The sequence below is a fragment of the Lepisma saccharinum genome, chromosome 1 (assembly GCF_977018435.1).
Source record: "Lepisma saccharinum chromosome 1, izLepSacc3.1, whole genome shotgun sequence".
NCBI lineage: Eukaryota > Metazoa > Arthropoda > Insecta > Zygentoma > Lepismatidae > Lepisma > Lepisma saccharinum.
In genome coordinates, this window is record NC_139229.1 from 188621026 (window position 1) to 188640604 (window position 19579).

The 19579-nt window shown below is 38.3% G+C and overlaps 1 protein-coding gene across 13 annotated transcripts in view; it reads left to right on the forward strand.

Annotated features, from left to right (window-relative positions):
- The window catches only part of rg (A kinase anchor protein rugose), a 1179223-nt gene that overhangs the window by 755493 nt on the left and 404151 nt on the right, over window positions 1-19579 (forward strand). For all 13 annotated transcript variants that reach the window (XM_083144766.1, XM_083144776.1, XM_083109897.1 and 10 more), the window contains 2 exons: window positions 1010-1136; window positions 4544-4680. In XM_083144766.1, coding sequence (XP_083000892.1) covers window positions 1010-1136; window positions 4544-4680 — 264 coding nt within the window. The remainder of the gene's footprint in view (window positions 1-1009; window positions 1137-4543; window positions 4681-19579) is intronic.

Genomic DNA, 19579 nt, shown 5'->3' on the forward strand with positions numbered 1-19579 from the left:
TTCAGCATTTGATGTGATGGTAAGTCATTCTCCCACAGTTTTCATCTAATTTGCACACATTATTGTAATGTTATTATGTTGAATGCTATAGCTATTTAAAAAGTGGGACTTCCCACTGAAACACCCTGTAATTTGAATTATTTCTTCTATTTATGATTATAAAACTTTTCCACACACTAACTTTGCATGCATAGAAGCGGTTAATCATGTAGGATTCTTTTCTAAATTGCCATATAAACAATGTGGAGACTTTATCACCCAGTTGAGTCTTTAGTGTCCAGCATTGCTGAGCATTTACTCTATTTCATTATTTCTTCTTTTGAGCACACAGTGAATTTAGAATAAACAAGATGCCTCGCTCATCTAACAGTAACATGGATTTGTTTGTTCTCTCTCCTCTTGAACAAAAAAAGCCAACAATGGCTTCTGTACTATTTAAATGTTTCACAAATGGAAACACTGTTCTTAGCCTGCAAATTGCTATTGATGTTGTTTGTAGTATATAAAGTATTGTGTTGCATAATTACATAATCAATATATAGTTAACTTTTTGTCGAGCTAATAAAGTTTAATGTACCCTAGTATATACGTTTGTGTTTTCAGAGCTAGTTAATTGTAATTACAATTTTTGAAAGGTTTTTCTCAAGTATGCCCCTTCTACTGAACCCCCCCCCCTCCCGAAATATTGGAAGAAATTGGCACCTATGCTCAAGTCTAAGGAAAATTTACTACCATTCTATAAAAGATGAAACGAATTTGGTTGGTTGGTTGATTTGAGTTTTTAAGTCCACTTTATGCACAGTAAGGCTAATCGGGACTGGACCTACAGTTTAAAGTGGGATCCAAACCACTGTGTGCCTCCACCAATCTGGGACCCCTTGATTACAAGGCGATGACGCTACCACTGTGCCATCTGGGAGGCATCAAACGAACTTGTTTTATGTAATTTGTAGATTATGTGATCACATACACACTATGATTATGCATTGCTTTCTTCCTGTGTTTTCAGGCACGTGAGGAGTTCCATGCTCATTTGGCTGCCACTCGCTCACAGCAGCAGCAGTTGCAGTCAAGTGACTTGATGGACGATAGTGAGCTTATGGCAGATGATCGGGACCTGGATGTTGACTTGACAGGTACTCCCAATTTCATATTTCATCTGGTTGACCGTGTATTGTACAGTGTGTCTAGGAATTGTAAAGCAGTGTGTGGAGGGGACATGCCTTCTTTTGACTCACACCACAACAAAGAACAGTAGGAATTGTAGCTTTCCTTGTGATGTGATTCAAACAGGTGTAAACAACATATATTTCTATTACAAGGAAAAGAGAATCTTATGTACATGATATATGTGTGTATATCAGTGGTTCTCGGCCAGGTAAATTGTCTTCTTTCAAAGTCAATGCCCCGTTTCCAGGAATGTTACTCGTAAATGCCTTTCTAATTTTTAAACTTTATACATTGATTAATATACACTTTGAAATTAAATATTAACAAAAAAAGTATGGTATAACCTTAAAAGCAATAGTTCTATTATTTATTTATTTATTTATTAAACACTACAGGCAAATGCCCAGTTACAGTGTTATGAGGTTAACTGAGTTCAGTTCACATACATATTGACAAAACAAGTAATTAAGAATTGGAAAGAGAAAACAAAGACAATGAGAAAATAACTACGTATAAGACGGAACAGAATAATCATTACATAACAACAATATATAATACAAGGGTGGTATATCATAAAGTATACAACATATTTGGTTACAATGCTATTATATACAGGGTTCACATAATATGTTTGCTTTTAGGTCTAAATAGATCAATGTCAGGGGTATTATTGGAGACTATATTGTACAACGCGCACATCCTCCTCATGGGATCTGCTTCAGCCATCCTGGTTTTACCGCGTGAAATTTGGAAGAGGTCATTTCTGGGTCTTAATTTTGAGTATGGAACATAAAAGTTTATTTTTGTGAGAAGTGCGGAGGAGTCTATTTTTCCATTGACAAGTTTGGAAAGGAAGGTTAACTGGTGCATCTGTCTTCTTTTTTCAAGGGATGGGACACTCAGCATGTTGCGTAAGATGTCACCCGAAGTGAATTTTGGATAAATGCCATCTAATTTGTATGCTAAATACCTTAAGAATTTATTTTGGAGTTTCTCTATTTTTTCGATTTCCTTTATAAATAACGGGTCCAAAATGACTGAGGCATATTTTGATCTGACAAATGTATAGTAAAGTAGCAAAAAGGTTTCTTTTTTCTTAAACTGGCTACCCATTCTCATCACAAATCCTACGTTCCTGTGTGTCTAGGTTTGTTGACAATTATTAAATTTGATCTAACTGCCATAGAGAGACCCAGGTTTGATACCTGGCTTGTGATAACCATGATTATTTCCACCTGTTCAAGCAGCTCCAGCACCCTCCTAGCGTCCAGTGTCGTATAAAGTGGGTACCCGGAGGAAACTTGGGGAGTAAAGGCAGCCAGGACATGTTGCTGATCACGTCACCCCCACCTTCGGTGTGATGAAGAAAGTGTAGGGCCCTAACTCCACAACCCCCTGTTCACCATTTTGGCATGCTGCAAAACACAGGGAACACTTTTTGTCACCCTTTTTTTTTTTTTTTTTTTTTTTTTTGAATTAGTTTTCAACTACTGGATCTAGTAAACCTCTCGTGGCAGGGCCATGCCCCAGCGGTTGAGGAACTCTGGTGTATATAATATCTCGTATACTTTCTATACAAATTGCCAGTCTTGGTTTGTAACTCTTAGATATTGAATATTCAAATATTCTTGGCTCATCTAGACAAATTAATATGTACAGTCGATTAATTCACAGTGATGGTATGGGAAAGGGGCAAAAGGGTAGGTGGATGCTTCTCCCTAGCCCTCGGTTCACCCACAAGCAAGCTGGAAATACTCAATTCTACCCTCTCATCTGGCACCATCACTCTTAATTCGGAATGTACTGTATAGTATTTCATAAGTTTTTAGTGTATCATGTTTAATAGTTGTCAAAGCTATACATGTAATTTGTTGAAACTTTGAGAAAACACTGAATTATCATCCATTAAAAGTACATTATCCTCTTCTCTCAAATTTCCTTGTGTGTCAAACATAAGGACAGATCAATAAATATTAATGGAAATGAACTGGACTGATTGGTTGATTGATTTGTTTTATTTTACTTTGCTTTCCTGCAACTTTTGGCTAATTGTGAAGATGAGGATGAAAGATGATATGAAATTGACAAAGGGACACTCACAAAGAACACCCATGTTCAGGTTGGGATTCGAACCCGGAACCCCTGGCACTGTAGTACGCTGTGCTAACCACTCTGCCACAGAGGTCGGTTGAAATGCACTGGAGTGAGTACCTTTATTGACACACAGATTCAGATGGAAGCTATGATGACATCTGATCAAATATTATTTCTGCTCATTATCACAGCACTTGTTCCAAGCATTCATTATCTGGATAGGCAGTAAATTTATTCATCATAGGAGACAACTGTGTCAAGTGCCTGCTGATTAACAAATGTTCTTTGCAAGGAATTGTCCATAAAGATATTTCTTCACAGGTCTGAAGAGAATTATCATTTGGAGGGGTCAGACCAAAGTTGTAAAGTTGTTGAGCCTCTTCTGAATTTTAACAGATGACATGCATTTCACATGTAGTACTCATATTACGCTATGCAGTTTGATATTTGATCATGTACACACAATATTAATAATCTTGCGACTAAGTATGTCAGTTGTTTGGTATGACAACGTGTGGCATATTGTGACTGGTCTTGGATGCAACCTTTCACTATCTAATCTTATTAAATGTGTCATTGACATACAATGTAACCAATTTTTTTTCAAAATTATTTTGCTTACTAGATATGCAGCTTAATGTGATGTGTTGTCTTTTACATTAGTTCCCTCCATTGTTAATAGAGCATTACCAGCATTTCTTCCACTGTTTTGGTACATGTTTTGTGTAATAGCATGCAAGTTCTGGAGCAAATAATAATGACATCTGTCAGGGTGGATTTCATCCTTGCAAACAGAAAGCACTCCACATGTACCAAATAAGGAGAATACAGGGCTGGGGGACAGCAGTTGGGTCAAAAACTCTTGAATAAGCAGTATTTACTTTTTTAGCAATCTCAGCAACCACAGACCACTACTTTACTTCAATGCTTTGAGACTGGAAATGAAAGACTGTAGAGTAATGCAACAAAAAGAATCCCACAACACAGCACCAGAAGTAGAAAAGCGAGTATCAATATATTAGCATGCTGTTTCAAAAGTCTGGTTTCTTTTTGGACAGACCACAGTTGTGCTTTTACCTATTTTATATAATTTGTCATATTTATTGATTCATCCTCATTCATGAATGAGACCATAAACTATTGATTGAGATTATCTTTGTGTGTTAGGGAAAGTGAATTTAAAAACTAATCTCATTATCAATAATAAATAATAAATCACATCTACTTTATAAGCTTTATCTTGCCCCAATGCTCATGTTTATTATTTTTCTGCTCACAGGTCCAGTCAACATAAGTACAAAAGCAAAATTAATCGCACCTGGAATTGTGGCTCCAGGCATTGTGTCAATAACATCAACAGAGTTGTATTTTGAAGTTGATGAAGAGGATACTGAGCATAGGAAAATCGACAGTGAGGTAAGTAATGCAATTCATTTTTCTTGGTGTAGACTTTTTTTTTTTTAGTTGATGATAAGAATGCATTTATTTTCCAGCAAGTGGATTTTCCTTGATGTTTCTCTAAATTCTTGCTATTATAACTTGTTCAAAATGAAGAGTGTTAGGTTAACCGACTAAATCTTTCATCCTCTAACTCTTTAACCTGATCGAATCTAACTATTGGCAAAAGATTTATAAATTTCTAGAATATTGCTTTTTAAGATGGCAAGAAGAAATATTGCTTACTCAAAAACAAACTAAAGCAGTTTATAAATAGTTGATAAATGTAGCAATATGAAACTGCAAAGAAAGAAATTTTGAAATTTGATTTTGTCAGAATGAAAGCAATCAAATGAACAGAAGGGGAATGGATAAAAAAACTTTTTGTGGTTAGTGTTCAATTTTATCCCCTCACATTAACTGTGAATTTATTTAATCAGGCTCGAAGAAGTTCATCTTGAATTTCTAATTAGGCAATATAGTAACATAGAATGTCTGGTGCAAAATTTCAAGCACGTATGTTTCTTTTGCACACCTATCGGGTGGGCTGAAAAGTTCGTAGGCTGACTCATAGATGGCGTTACTAGAATTAAATCCATGTGATTTTTACTTAGTACTAACCTTCAAAAGATACGTGTATAAATTTCACAGCTGCCGGATAATTAGTTCGTGAGATATAGCATTGTGAGTGAAGCAGCTTTTGTTATTGTGAAAAAATGGATAAAAAAGAATTTCGTGTGTTAATAAAGCATTGCTTTTTGGCGAAAAAAAATACTGTTGAAGCCAAGGCTTGGCTTGATAAACATTATTCGGACTCTGCACCAGGAAAATCAACCGTTGAGAAGTGGTTTGCTAAATTTAAACGAGGCGAAATGAGCATCGAAGACGATGCACGCAGTGGACGCCCCGAAGAGGCTGTTACCGACGAAAACATCAAAAAAGTCCACAAAATAATTTTAAATGATCGTAAAGTGAAGTTGATCGAGATAGCTGAGACTTTAAAAATATCAAAGGAACGTGTTGGACATATTGTGCATGAATATTTGAACATGCGAAAGCTGTGTGCAAAATGGGTGCCGCGCGTGCTCACAATCGATCAAAAGCAACAACGTTTTGATGATTCGGAGCAATGTTTAGCGATATTCAACCGTAATAAACACGAATTTTTCCGTCGATATATTACAATGGATGAAACATGGCTCCATAACTACACTCCAGAGTCCAATCGACAGTCAGCCGAGTGGACTGCACGTGATGAACCGAATCCAAAGCGTGGAAAGACGCAACAGTCGGCTGGCAAGGTTATGGCATCAGTATTCTGGGATGCGCATGATATTATATTCATCGATTACCTCAAAAAGGGCCAGACCATCAACAGCGATTATTACATAGCGTTGTTGGAGCGTTTAAAGGATGAAATCACGAAAAAACGGCCCCATTTGAAGAAGAAAAAAGTGCTGTTTCATCAAGACAATGCACCGTGTCACAAATCAATGAAAACGATGGCAAAATTATATGAATTAGACTACGAATTGCTTCCCCATCCACCATATTCTCCAGATCTGGCCCCCAGTGACTTTTTCCTGTTTGCAGACCTTAAAAGAATGCTCGCTGGAAAGAAATTTAGCACTGATGAAGAGGTAATCGCCGAAACTGAGGCCTATTTTGAGGCTAAAGAGAAATCGTACTATAAAAATGGCATCGAAAAATTGTATGACCGCTATAATCGTTGTATCGCCCTCGAAGGCAACTATATTGAATAATAAAATCGAATTTTGTCAAAAAAATATTTTTTACTATGTTAGCCTACGAACTTTTCAGCCCAACTGTTATACAACATTATCTTCAGATTATTGGTCATTAGAAATTCAAGATGAACTTCTTCAAGTCCAATTAATTCACAGTTAATGTGAGGAGATAAAATTAAACACAGACCACAAACAGACATAGTATCTACTGGCATGAGCTGATTTGCTTCTTTGTCATGTAGTTTTGCAATCTTTCCACTCCTTGCCATGTGTCTGGGTCAAGAGCCACCCCAACATCATTGCAAATTGAGGGATTTTTTTGGAAAGGAAAATTTCGATAATATCTCTCTCACGTTGTTCTGAGCATAGCATAGAAATCCGAACGTGGAAAGAGCAGGAAAGGAAGGGGTGAGGAGGGGAGGGGGAGACAGTGGACCGCAAATCCGGATTTGTAAGCAAAATGTTGCTTTGCAACAATGAGCTGCCTTTGCTTAGTATCATATCATGCTGAAGGCGTGACTCGAACCTGGGACCACCGGCGTCGTAACTCGATAGACTAATCTCTTCGCCAAGGGGTCCAGCTGTAGCGCTGGAAGCAGCTTCTTAAAAGCATATTACACCGGTGACCTTCAGTGGATCTGTAAACTCTGCTGACATGGGAATCAACCGGAAATCAGTAAACTCAGCTTTATGCAAAGAACGACAGGATGGAACTCGCCCAACCACTTTAACGATCGGAAGTTTGAATCTCCCTTAAATAGATCATGAGAACATTTTTCAGCAGCCCAGTTGTAATCAGAAAGTTATCGAGTGAACAGTTGTTGTCTCCAATTAATGGTCTGGTTATCGAAAGAGTTACTGCAAGGAGTTGTGTGCTATCAAAGTTTCATTTCAGAGACCGTGCCTTATCGTCCAAATCTGAGGAGACGATCTTCACATCTAGAACTACAGGTAAACAAACATCCCTTTCTGTTGTTGTCATGACCCTGCCAGACCAGTCAGTCGAAGTGTTAAATACCGAATGCTAAGTCTTCTCCTTATTTCACAGGGGTTTTCAGCCCCCTTTACATGTAAAAGGAACCTCTCACATAAGTGAGTAGCTCTAGGCTGGCACAGACTAAGTTTGATCCTAACAACCCTGTATAAGGGCTTTTATATGGTATAGAAAAAGAAAGAATGTATTTGCCAACAAGTTCCAGGTGGATGTGCAAGGGAGGAAGAATGTTGTAAAACAAGAACAAAGAAACTCAGCTCAAGAAACAGAAGTTCGATGTTTTTGCAGTCAACAGTGGAAAAAGAGCAGAGAGAGATTATTGTTTCAGTGGTTTTTTTTTTTTGTTTTTTTTAGAGTGGGATCAACAGGTTGCAAATAGCATAGAGCTTTGATATATGCTCATTTGTGGTGTGTAGTGATGAGTGTATTCAACGATGCAAGGTCAGATGCAATGGCTGGAATACATTGATACATGTGCTGGAAAAATACTTAAAAAATGTCAGCGGTTTGAATTAAACCCATTCATAATGTCGTAGGAATTGATGTCACTTAGATTCTCTCACTTGTATTTGGAACTTCAATGAAAATTTTAAATAATCAGAGTTTAATCTTGTAGTTTTGTCATAGAACAGTCAATCCAACTCATTATTCAGTACACATGAGAATCTGTAACTTATACTATATGTCACTGATTTGAGATAATTTTTAGCAAAGAACTACTTGTAGTTGCATTTAATTAGGGTTTCGAGGATCCTCATGACAATGACTAAATTGAATAAGTACATTTAAAATGGTAAATAACTTAAGCGTACGCCGAAATGTTTATGTGACATTAAACTTGGGTTTCTGGTGGTGGTGGGACATATTTATATTGATGAAAGATAATATACATTATTAAAAGACAGTAGTTACACAAAATACTAGCAATATTATTGTCCCTTAAAAATCGTAACTGTGTATCGGTATAGCATTGTAAGTGATTTTGTCTGGTTGTCGAATGCTGAATTTTCTGCAGGTCAGGAAAGAGACCATAACAACAGAGACCAACATCACTTCTTCTGGACATAAGACTGAGGTGCACACCCCTAGATCCAGACCACCACTGCATATAAGCATAAGCATATTTTTTGTGATGGGTGAACATGAAACTTATAACTAGGGCCCGGGACTTCATGTCCTATAAAACTGTAAAATATGTATGAAATTATGTCACAAACATGGGCTTCGCCAGAAATTTTCCTAGGGGGGGGGGGTCGAATTGAAGATGTTAAGGACACTCCCTCCCCTCAAAAATGTTGTGATACAGAGCAGTGGCATATGAAGAAGTTTGTCAAGGAAGGGGTCATTTTTAAAATTATTGCATTATCGAAATTTTAAATTGTTATTTTTATTATATTATTATTACTAGTAGTAGTAGTAGTAGTAGCAGTAGCAGCAGCAGTATCATTTTTAGTTTAGTTGATTTTAGCATCCAATAAGTTTATTATATGAATAATATATATAGTAGGTACTTGTTACAACAAGATTACATAATAGTTACTTCTAACATTAGTAGCAGTAGCAGAAACAGCAGCAAACACAGTAGTATAAGAAGCTTCAGAACGTGTGAAAGTTACAAATTAACACAGTTTCAGTGTTAGAAATTATGAAATTTTTGTACCAAATTCTATATCTCAAGACGATTTTTAAGCAATGCCGCAAAATGAGGTGAAATGAAGTGCTTCGTTTATAAATTGCCATAAATTGAAAAAAAGTATGTGGAAATATCCAGGGGGTTCGACCCCCCTGCTGGCGGCCATGGTCATAAAGAATTAAAAATATGTCAGAAAGAAGCAGAAATATTCCCAGTAAAGCCAAAAATATGCACAATAGTACTTTTGAATTTCTCACCGCAACAGATTCCTTTACAAGAGGCAATCTATTCACTCGCACTGCTACACACGGATACATGCCTGGCTCAAACAACAAGTGATCTTGAAACCCCGTACTCGATTGCCGATAGAGTAGGAGCTATAATGTACTGAATGTTATTTTTACTTTTTGTCTTATGAGAATCGAAAAAATGTAAAGAAATGACAATTGTAACTTGTTTACTTCCAGCCCAGTAATTCTGGTAATTCTCATGCCCACACAACAATGACAGAGAGCATTTTCCTCAATAATGTTCACAGATGTATCAATTGTCGGCAGGATAAAAAAAGAGGTGTATTATTGTTCTGTACTAGTTGATACGAAAATACTGTATCTGCTTTTAATTTCTTCATCCGTAGAGCGATTGCTCCCCATCGATAATATAAACTATCCATTGCACTAAAGGTACAAGGAATAAATTATAAAATAGCGGATTTATGCAAGACAATTACGAAATTGTACAGAAATATGTTGCAAAAACGTGAAATTAGTAAAATATGTCAAGATATGCTTTATGAAGTTCCTCTATGTAACTTGATTTTCGTCAGATAATGTAAAGATCTCACCCCATTATTCGATATGATGCCAAATAAAAAATATATCATAAAGTCTCGGGTCCTACTTATAACAATAATTATTAATTAAGGCAAAAGGGGAAAGAGGAAGAAGAAGAATATATATTAACTACATTCACCTTGGCCTGTGTTGAATGATGTTGAAGTGTCAAACCAACCTTCCTGAAAGATAACCAAGTCCTGACTTCGCACCCCGTTTGCATATTATGAACCCTCCAAAAACGAAATTTTATCCTGAATATTTGCAACCATGCAGCGCAACCTCCACTAAAGGATTGTCTTTATAATTTCTATGAACAGAGCATATTATTTAAATATAAAATAATCAGGTGGATATCTGTTTGCTGTTTCTGAATAGCACAGTAAAGTAGTTTTAGTTTTGAAATATCCCACGTTGTAGGTTACTGAAGTTTCAGACGAGACCGGCAGTCTCGGACACCAAATCTCATCTCATCTCTATTTTACAGAGGTGTGTCTTGTTCTAGTCTCGGAACCATCCTAAGGTGCAATACTTGTAAGTCCCCTTTTTGTTTGATATGCACCATGTGACATGTGTGTTTATAAGCTAATTCAGGCATGAAGTCAGAATTTAGAGGGGAAAAAATGTGTGGGAGGGAATGGATGAAGTTAATCCTGGAAAGGACACTTGTAGTTCCCGAGACTTAATTCTGGTCAGCTGCAACAAAATACAAAGGCTTGTTTACAGCAAACAACACCAGTTTCTCACTCACATCTCCTGGTTTTGAAATTGCCTCTGCTACTGCCAGGGATATAGGTATATCCGTAAAATACAAGATATCAGTTTGTTGTAATGCCGTGAGCAATTCAACGTCCATTTTAGACTGAATAATTTCCTTCATCGATTCTGCTAACACAAGTGCAGGGTTTGAAGTTAGCTGCTCGTAACATAATAAATACGTATATTGCAAAGTCATGTTAAAATGTAAGTTAAGATATAGTGATATCATAATGTAGGTATTAAATAAATGCGTGCCTATTTAAAGTCAAAAATATGTAACATGGTCAAAGTTTTTTATTTGGTGGGAAGTAAGGAGGCTGCGCCAAAAATCCACCCAGGTGAAAATTTTCTCTTGAGTGGACAGAAACCTGTAGATACATTCTTAATTGCTAATATCATTATCAACTTAAGGAAGTTCACAAGTAATCTGTAAAACATATTACTTAGAAGTTTATATTAACGACGCGTTGGAACCAAATTACTAAACAGAAGTCAACTGTGTGTATAACATTACTTGTTTTTTCATAAGCCATACGGGAAAGAAGTTATAACACACACTAACCCCTTCCATACTGAATATTGTGTTTTTTATGTAGATAGTTTACAAAATGTATTTTCCAACCGCAATTTTGGGGAGGTAGATGTGGCCGGGTAAGTGTTTGTCAATGATAAGTATGTCGGGAAAGCACGTTATTGTAAGGAAGTTTAAAACTGCACAATTACAATCTTCCTGTTAATAGAATTGTTAGAAATGGATATTTGCTGTGTAAAATATATTACTCTTTGGTATCTCTACTTTCTCTGTAAAATACGCCGCTTACGGGTTATTGATTTTCTTTCGAATTTTCCAGGAGTTTTCCGTGATTTTTCGAGGATTTTGCATACTCAGGATGTCTACAAGACACAGTTTAATCGTGGATAAAACGGAAACGAATGTAGACAAACTCAAAAGTTTCATGTCATTTGTTAGTGCACTTGTACACGTGCTCTATTCGTCGGAGAAGATCTAGGCGAAAGTCGATTTCTTGTCAGGTTCGCGTCAGCATGCCAACATCTACAGAGATATAGCATTTGTTATTCCGCCCTTCAATTCATCAATGCCTTTCACTCGCGTCATATAAACCAGTGGTTCTCAACCTTGGTGAGCCTGCGGCCCGGTAAATTCCTTTTATTTAAAAGTCGATGCCCCGATTCCAACAATTTTAATCGTAAATAGCTTTCTGATTTTAAACTTTATACGTTAATTAATATATACCCTTAGAATTTAATATTAATAAGTAAATTATGGATTCTGTATTAGTTCGATTATGTCTAGGCTTGTTCGCAGATACTCCCTCTGTCCCATAATTATAGTCCGGTATGCCAAAATGGTAGTACAGGAATGACAGACGAAGAGGCAGATGGAAAGCACAATTTGTACTAATCCTTGAGTAATAAAGTTGTATGACTCATTCCCGTCTTTCATGTCCTTCTTCTGTATACGCCAATGTCACAGTTTGAATATCGGGCAATTATTAGTATGAGACAAGAAACAAGGGTGTACCGGACAATAATTGTGGGAGAGAGGGAGTATAAAGTTTGGTTTAAATTAGTTGACAACGACTGGATCTTATGGAATCTTAAAGTTTATTGTGGCCAATACCATTAAATTAATTTGGCAAGTGCTGATTTATATTGGCATATTCCATTTCGAATACCGGAAAATTTCAATTCATCAAAATATTTCCACTTCAGTATATTTGTTGATGAAAATTGCTGGGCAAACTAAATTGGTTGTGGTTCCTTTCGTCCACCTTCAAATTTTGAGCCGTGGCGGAGTGGTTAGCACATCGCGCTACGACACCAGGGGTCCCGGGTTCGAATCGCGGCCTGGACATGGATGTTTGTAGTGTTGCCCACGAGACGAGACTTTGGCCTGTCTCGTCTCGTGGAGTCTCCTGGAAATGCTGTCTGGTCTCGAAAATATTCGTTTGTCTTATGACACATGGTCAATCTCGTGTCGAATTTTTAAAAGCCTGTCCCGTCTCGTCCCGTGGGCAACACTAGATGTTTGTAAGTGTCCATTCATCAATTTCATCATATCATTACTCATCCTCATCTTCGCAAATTAGTTAAAAGTGGCACAAAAAGCGAAGTAAAATAAAGCAAATCAATCTTATCGCTGATGAACCCCGAACGAAATGTCATCTTTGCAGGTGGTTGCCAGCTTGGGCTGCAAGTCGCAAACTTCACGAGAACCTCTCGCGACCCGGTGTAATTGACAGCAGGGCCCGGTGGCTGAGAACCCCTGGTATAAACCATATGTTTCAAGTATCCCCTGAGGAAAACATTCATAGGGGTTATATCAGGTGACCGTGTGGGCAAAGAAATTAATTGAGCTTCTTCGCCCAAGCCATGTTCAGAAAAACGATCATTCGAAACATAACGAACAATTATACTTCCAGCGAGATGTTGCACCGTCCTGTTGCATAATAATGTTGGGCTTAATTGCTTCGATTTGAGGGAATAAGCAAGATTCAACACGTGTAAGTAAATGACTAGCGTGGTTGCATGTTCCGGGAAAAAAGAAAGGGTCAATGATGCGATCATGCATGAGAGCACACAACACGTGCTGTTTCGCCATTTCATGGCACTCACAGGAGTTCTCTGATCCCCAAATGCACAAATATTGTGGCGATTCACTGTTTCTGAAACGTGGAAGTACAGTAAGCTTCGTCGGATAATATTATTCGTCTCAGAAATTCTTCTTCATTTTCATAATAATCAAATCCCGGCCTGGGCATGGACGTTTGTAAGTGTCCATTCATTAATTTCATCATATCATCACTCATCCCCCATCTTCGAAAATTATCCAAAAGGCGAAGTAAAATGAAGCAAATCAAATCATTTTCATAATAATAATTAGTGATAGTAGTAGTAATACATGTGTGGCATTTGGTTAGCGAAATATATTTATGCATACGTTACGTGCCTGATACAAATTGATTGTATCCTGCGAAAGGCTCATTGTATATACCATCAAGAACATAGAAGTAAGCACAGACTGATTCATTCATATCAAACTATTTTTTTGCTCACGTTAAGTTGAGGATAGCCGAAGAAAGTGTTAATGCGCGTATTTTGAAACCGTGGAATGACACGGATTGGGCATTTTTCTCAAATTAATACCGAATTTTATTCATATTAACGCTAAATTGCAGTATATAAAAATAATATTATTTAAATCAATAAGTAATACACGAAAGAATTCCAACAAACGGCGGGAAATTTGAAAGGGCTGCTATAAATTCCAAAATGGAGTCGATATTCCGAAAATGATTCTCATATTTGTCTCATGTACCAAACTTCTTCCAAATCTGACGAGGTGTGGTGGACACCCCTGGATGAGCTGGTATGGAACGACCCTGCAGCGCTTTAGACTACGGCAACAACATTTCTAGCTTGTTCTGGTTAGAACTTTCTCAAAACGGGGCACCCCCCCCCTAAACACCCAAAAGTTTGTCGATTCCTTGTGATATATTCCTGTTTGTAGGTTTTATTGTACAAATCCAAATTCTCAACGTATCAATGTGCACTGGCGCAGAGGCTTTTTTCTATTTGAGAGGGTACGAAATTCACATAAAAAACTAAGACACACACGTATAGATGTATATATGAGCGAGAAGGAAATTAGAGAATCCACACACGATTGAACTCAATCGTTCCTCTTTCTTCGTTTTTTTATAGAATTTGCGAGACCTGTATGCTTCAGTGAACAAAACACTGCACATTTTGAAAATTGCTATTTTTCAAAGTACTGGTATAATCCTGGAACAGTCGGTTCGTTTGAATTTCCCATTCCTTTAGCTTTCAAATGAGCTCAGAACGTGTTTCGGAAATTTTTATGTTTCTTGAAACCTCTAACAAAATAGCCGCTATTTTAAAAATGTCAATTTTTTTTATCTTAATAGTACTTACAAATGGGAATTGTGTGCTCTTTTAAAATAATGTGGGTGAAAAAAGATGTATTACTAAAATATCTTCTACCAACTGCAAATATTGCACTTGTCAAGAAGGGCGCCCGTAGAGGGGAGCCAGGAGGGCACTTGCCTTGCCTGAGATATCTGGGAAGATTTCATGTAAGTCAAATTTTGAAATTGTAGCGTCGAAACATAGGCGAGAGGTGCCGTGAAAGACAGCAGATTAAGTGCGTATGCAAATTATCCTAGTGCTGGGGATGCTGCGTGAGAATTCTATTAACTGGTGGAAAGCATCACTCCACGTTTCCCCAACTTTTAGCACTGCTCCCCCTCCCACCGAGAAAGAATCCTGCGGCGGTTTTGCTTGTCAGACACATTTTTTCAGGAGGCACAATGTAGAGTGATGTACTGTACCCTCTCCAAAAACTTTGAGGGGTTACAATACTCCCCTGTACTCACCTGTTCGTGCGCCACTGTTCACTATGCCGAACTTGCGTGTGTGACCATCTTAATTATGTTGTTTTGCAGGGAAAATAAAACACGAAAGAGAAGAACAAATAATGAAAGGCGAAGACGAGATAATACATCTGATGCAGGCCCCATTCAATAGCTTGTTTACATGCGTGTAAAGAAGGACCAGAGATTGGAAGTTGGAACAGCTTTTACGTGGCGTTCGTGGACGTCAACGAGTTCTCTTTTGTTTTTATGTTGTTTTTTTCGTATGAGGGGATTCCCTCGAGAGAGTTGTGGTTGGATCGTTACGGGAGGTGTTCCACCATTAGGGTACCTCGACTGCCCCACTGTCCGTTTGGTAGTTTCCGAGACCGCAAGGCGCAAGCTCCACCTCCAGTAGGTGGGGCGTCGGTAGTTCGGAAGCGGACCGTCAGATGGTGCTGCGTGTGTTCTTCATGGTCTTATCCTCTCCGGAAGCCGAATTATCGGAGATCAGACGGTGGGTAACAAAAATTGTGTATGTGTAGGAAGATTCGGGGTATACAGGGGGTTTATCCGCAATAAGGGGGGAGGGTAAATTTAAGAGCTAAAGTGACCATAAATTGGTCTTTGTGAAGCAATATAGGCAGGTGTTGGTGGGGGTGGATAAATTACTACGAGTGGAGACACATTTAATTTCAAGGGATAGAATTGTTGTACTTGTAGCTAGTGTTATTATTGTCAGCTGCTGTGATAGTCGAGCACGTTGAGTCACCACCGAAGTTTGTGTGTTCGAGGCCCGGCATGGGCATTCTATTGTGAGTGTCCCTTCATGACTTTCATGTAATCGTGAATCCTCATCTTCACGAATAGCGTGAAGAACAGAAGAACACGTTAAATAAGAAAATGCAACAGTTATTATTACAACGATGCTTGGTTGCGTCGCTTTGAGTATTGGGCTCATGACATCTTCCCAGAAGATTCTGGGTTCGAGTCTCCAGGCAGCGCGTCGTACAGGGTGGCGCAAAATAAGCTAATGAATTTTCTTTCTATGTAATTGTTGAAAGAAATAAAAATAAATGAACCATCTAAACGGCAAGCGAAAGCTTTATTGTTGGATATTTGTTTTACATTACGAAAGGAAATTCATTTCGACGAAATGACCTCTAGGCTGGCTACCTTCTTGTTCGCAAACATGCGCTCTTCTCACGGCATTTTCCATGACCTGTCTCTCAGAGTTTCAGGAGTTAGTATTTCGGCTATCCCGTGCTTTCAGTTCCCTCTATGATTGTTGACATAAACCTTGTCCTTTAGATATCCCATTACATTTGTTTTAGTGATTACTTTTTCGTTAATTAGAACATCTTGCTTTTTCTTCCTCTTGCATGTCTAGGTAACCAAAGCCCGTTCCGTTCTGCGACTACAAGAATTGATCATTCCATCGGCGATATGGTATTTCTAAATTTATTTTTCCTTTCGGCCTGTAATTTAACAATTTTCGAGGCAAACTGCTATCAGGCATCCTCGGAACTTGTTGATTCCACTTTAACTAGTGAAAATTTCTTCCAACATTCAAAATTTTCCCTTCTTCATTGCACCAGGCCATAAACGCACATAGGGTTTTCGCTATGAACACGCCACTGGTTCATCTGTACCTGAACTTTACTCAGTGACGATTTATTTCAATATATCTCTCGTTCCCTGTTAGTACATTGAATATTTTCGAGGAATCGTGCATTTGAGATAAGAAAATATGTGCTAATAATGTTTACATATTATTGGGTAGTAGAATGTTTAATTTATACTTGGAAAATTAACCTTGAAACTGTCAGTATTCTCACGCTTCATACGATAGTACACCATTTTCCTATTTACGATAGGAGAATTAACGAGGAGCACAAGACCGTAACTATAGGCCATAATGGTTATCTTCAAACTCTTCTCGCCACTCTGTAGTCTGTTGTCTCGGTACTGTTGTTGCCAGACGTTTGTTTGGTGCAAATATGGCGACAAACCGCACTGTTGCACGAGTGATTCAAACAGGAAAATAAATAACATTCATGTAAATAGTTTTTCAAGCAAATTCTTTTCCACATTCGCCATCCCTGTGTGTCGGTTTGCGTTTCACTGTTTTGAATGTGGAAACGAAGCTTTCAAATTCCCCTCTCAAAGGAAACGGAGAGCTCTGGCTGGCAGAGAACAAAACACGTGGTCTTCAACGCTCGTGTCACTGATAGAATCATTCACAGCCAGGGGGGCGCGAAGGGTTGCTTGCGCACCCCTTAATTTTCTTCTGCGTCCCCTTCAGCACCCCCCTATCCAAAATCTCTGGCGAAAACATTACCTCTTACAGTGTTTATGGCATGTCGCTGTGATGTTGAGGGCCGAATGTTAGGTACTGAAGTGAGACTGCTGTTATTATTTACAACAGACAAACATTGAACCTACTCTCAAAGACATTCCGCATTTATTTTCCTGTACTGTCGGCAGTCTATAAAGATCAGCGGCTCGTGTCTTTATTTCTTCAGTTTTGTTGTTAAGAAATGTTCCTTCTTGTGTTTCAAGTAGTCTGTTTTTCAGTTGCTTTCAAGTATCATCAGGTCGTTGTCGGGAAATTATTTAAGGCGGATTGTATCGTGACGGTAGTTTCCTTGTTAATTCGTTTTATTTGTTCTAGTAAACGTGCCATTTCAGACTTTCTCAAAGACTGTTACGAAGAGGCCAAAAATTCGCGAATAAATGTTACCGTTCGTTGTTGGGGAATGTGCGGCCCCTACACCACAGCATCTGAGCAGACGGAAGGTAGGCTATGTATGATGTAAAACGAACGCATATGAAAAGATATGTAACAAGGCAACGGAACATTTTCAGAAAAGTGAAGCGGTCAAAATAAAGTGAATTAATAATTACATGACAGTGACTACATGGTTTCGTATTTATTGTGTTATTTTGTTTTTCAAATTGCAGAACTTTAGGTTGCATAGTATCAATTTCTTTCTTTTACCCAACCCACACAAACTGAACACTCCGCAGTTGTTGTCACCTACACAACGTATTTGACATTTGATTAATAACTGAATTTTGTACCTCAATTAGTTGTGCCTGTAATCAAGGGATCTTGGTTTCGATACTCGGTGGAGGCTAGTGTTGCCCACGGGTCGAGACGGGACAGGCTTTTAAAGAGACGAGACGAGATTGATCATGTGTCCCGAGACAAACGAATATTTTCGAGACGAGACAGCATTTCCACGAGACGAGACAGGCCAAAGTCTCGTCTCGTGGGCAACACTAGTGGAGGCACATAGTGGTTCGGATCCCACTTTAAACTGTAGGTCCAGTCCCGATTATCCTATATATGTGCATTAAGTAAAATTAAAACGATGAATGTCAATCTAAAATTGTACATTTCGGCCACGGTCAGCAGTTATGTTAATTAAAGGAAGAGCGTTGCAGGAACATGGTAACTTCAAACTGAAGAATTTTTTTTAGATAAAGTGAGCAACACTATTAGGGGTGATTGTATCCCTCGACCCCTCTCTGTGGAAATATGCCTTTCCTTGCTTGCCTCTACATGGAAGAAAAAATCGTACAGTCGTCCATATATGTCATTGACCTCCCTTGAACAACTGTTCTATTCAAATTTCCAAACCTCGTTGTTGTGCTAAATTCGCACAAAAATTAAACAAGTCGCTAGTAATTTTCCGTTTCATTAGCATATTATCATATAGATTGTCCAGCGAAAAGAATAGACTGTTGCTTCAAATGGGCTTTTACTTTTCCTACATCCCCCCTCTTTTTAAATATTATTTTCACTACTGAGCGCAAAGGTGAACACACATTTGCTTTTCTTTCGAATGCAAAACGCTATTCTGGAACTGGTTAAGCTTTCAGACCAGCAAAAGTTCCTTCCAGCAGCGCGTGTTTTTAATTTTGTTTGTGCAGGGGCACGTGAACGGAGTGGAACGGCGAGCCCAGCGTTGTCGACTGCTTTCCACCCCACCCCCTCAGCCAGTACTGCGGTAGACAAAATTTCTCTGAAGGAGAGGGTGACTGACCGTTGGTTTCGACGAGGAATGACTGTGGCGGATCTGTGCTTTGGGTTGTGTTGTGTTGTGCTGTAAAAAACCGTTGGTTTTAATACTGAAATATGAGCGAAAGTAGTGTAAAGATGAGAAGGCGTGGTGAGGTTCTCAAAAGTGAAGAAAGGCAAATAGTAATGAATATTTTTGTTTATTTAAAACAGATAAATCCGGATCGCAGTGTAAGTTGTTTAGCCAGCGAGACGGCGAAAGCAACTGGAGTTTCTCGGGCTACTGTGTATAAAATTCGGGGCGAGGTTTCTCAAGGTCCTCTTGAAATACCAGGTAAGAAACGACCCAGGAAAAGATCGCCAATTACAAGTAGAAATGTAAAATATAATGATTTTGTCAGAAGTGCTGTGCGACGTAAAGTTTACGAATCATTTTTTAAAAACAAACCCCCAACACTTAATTCTGTTCTTGTTGCTGTTAATTCTGACT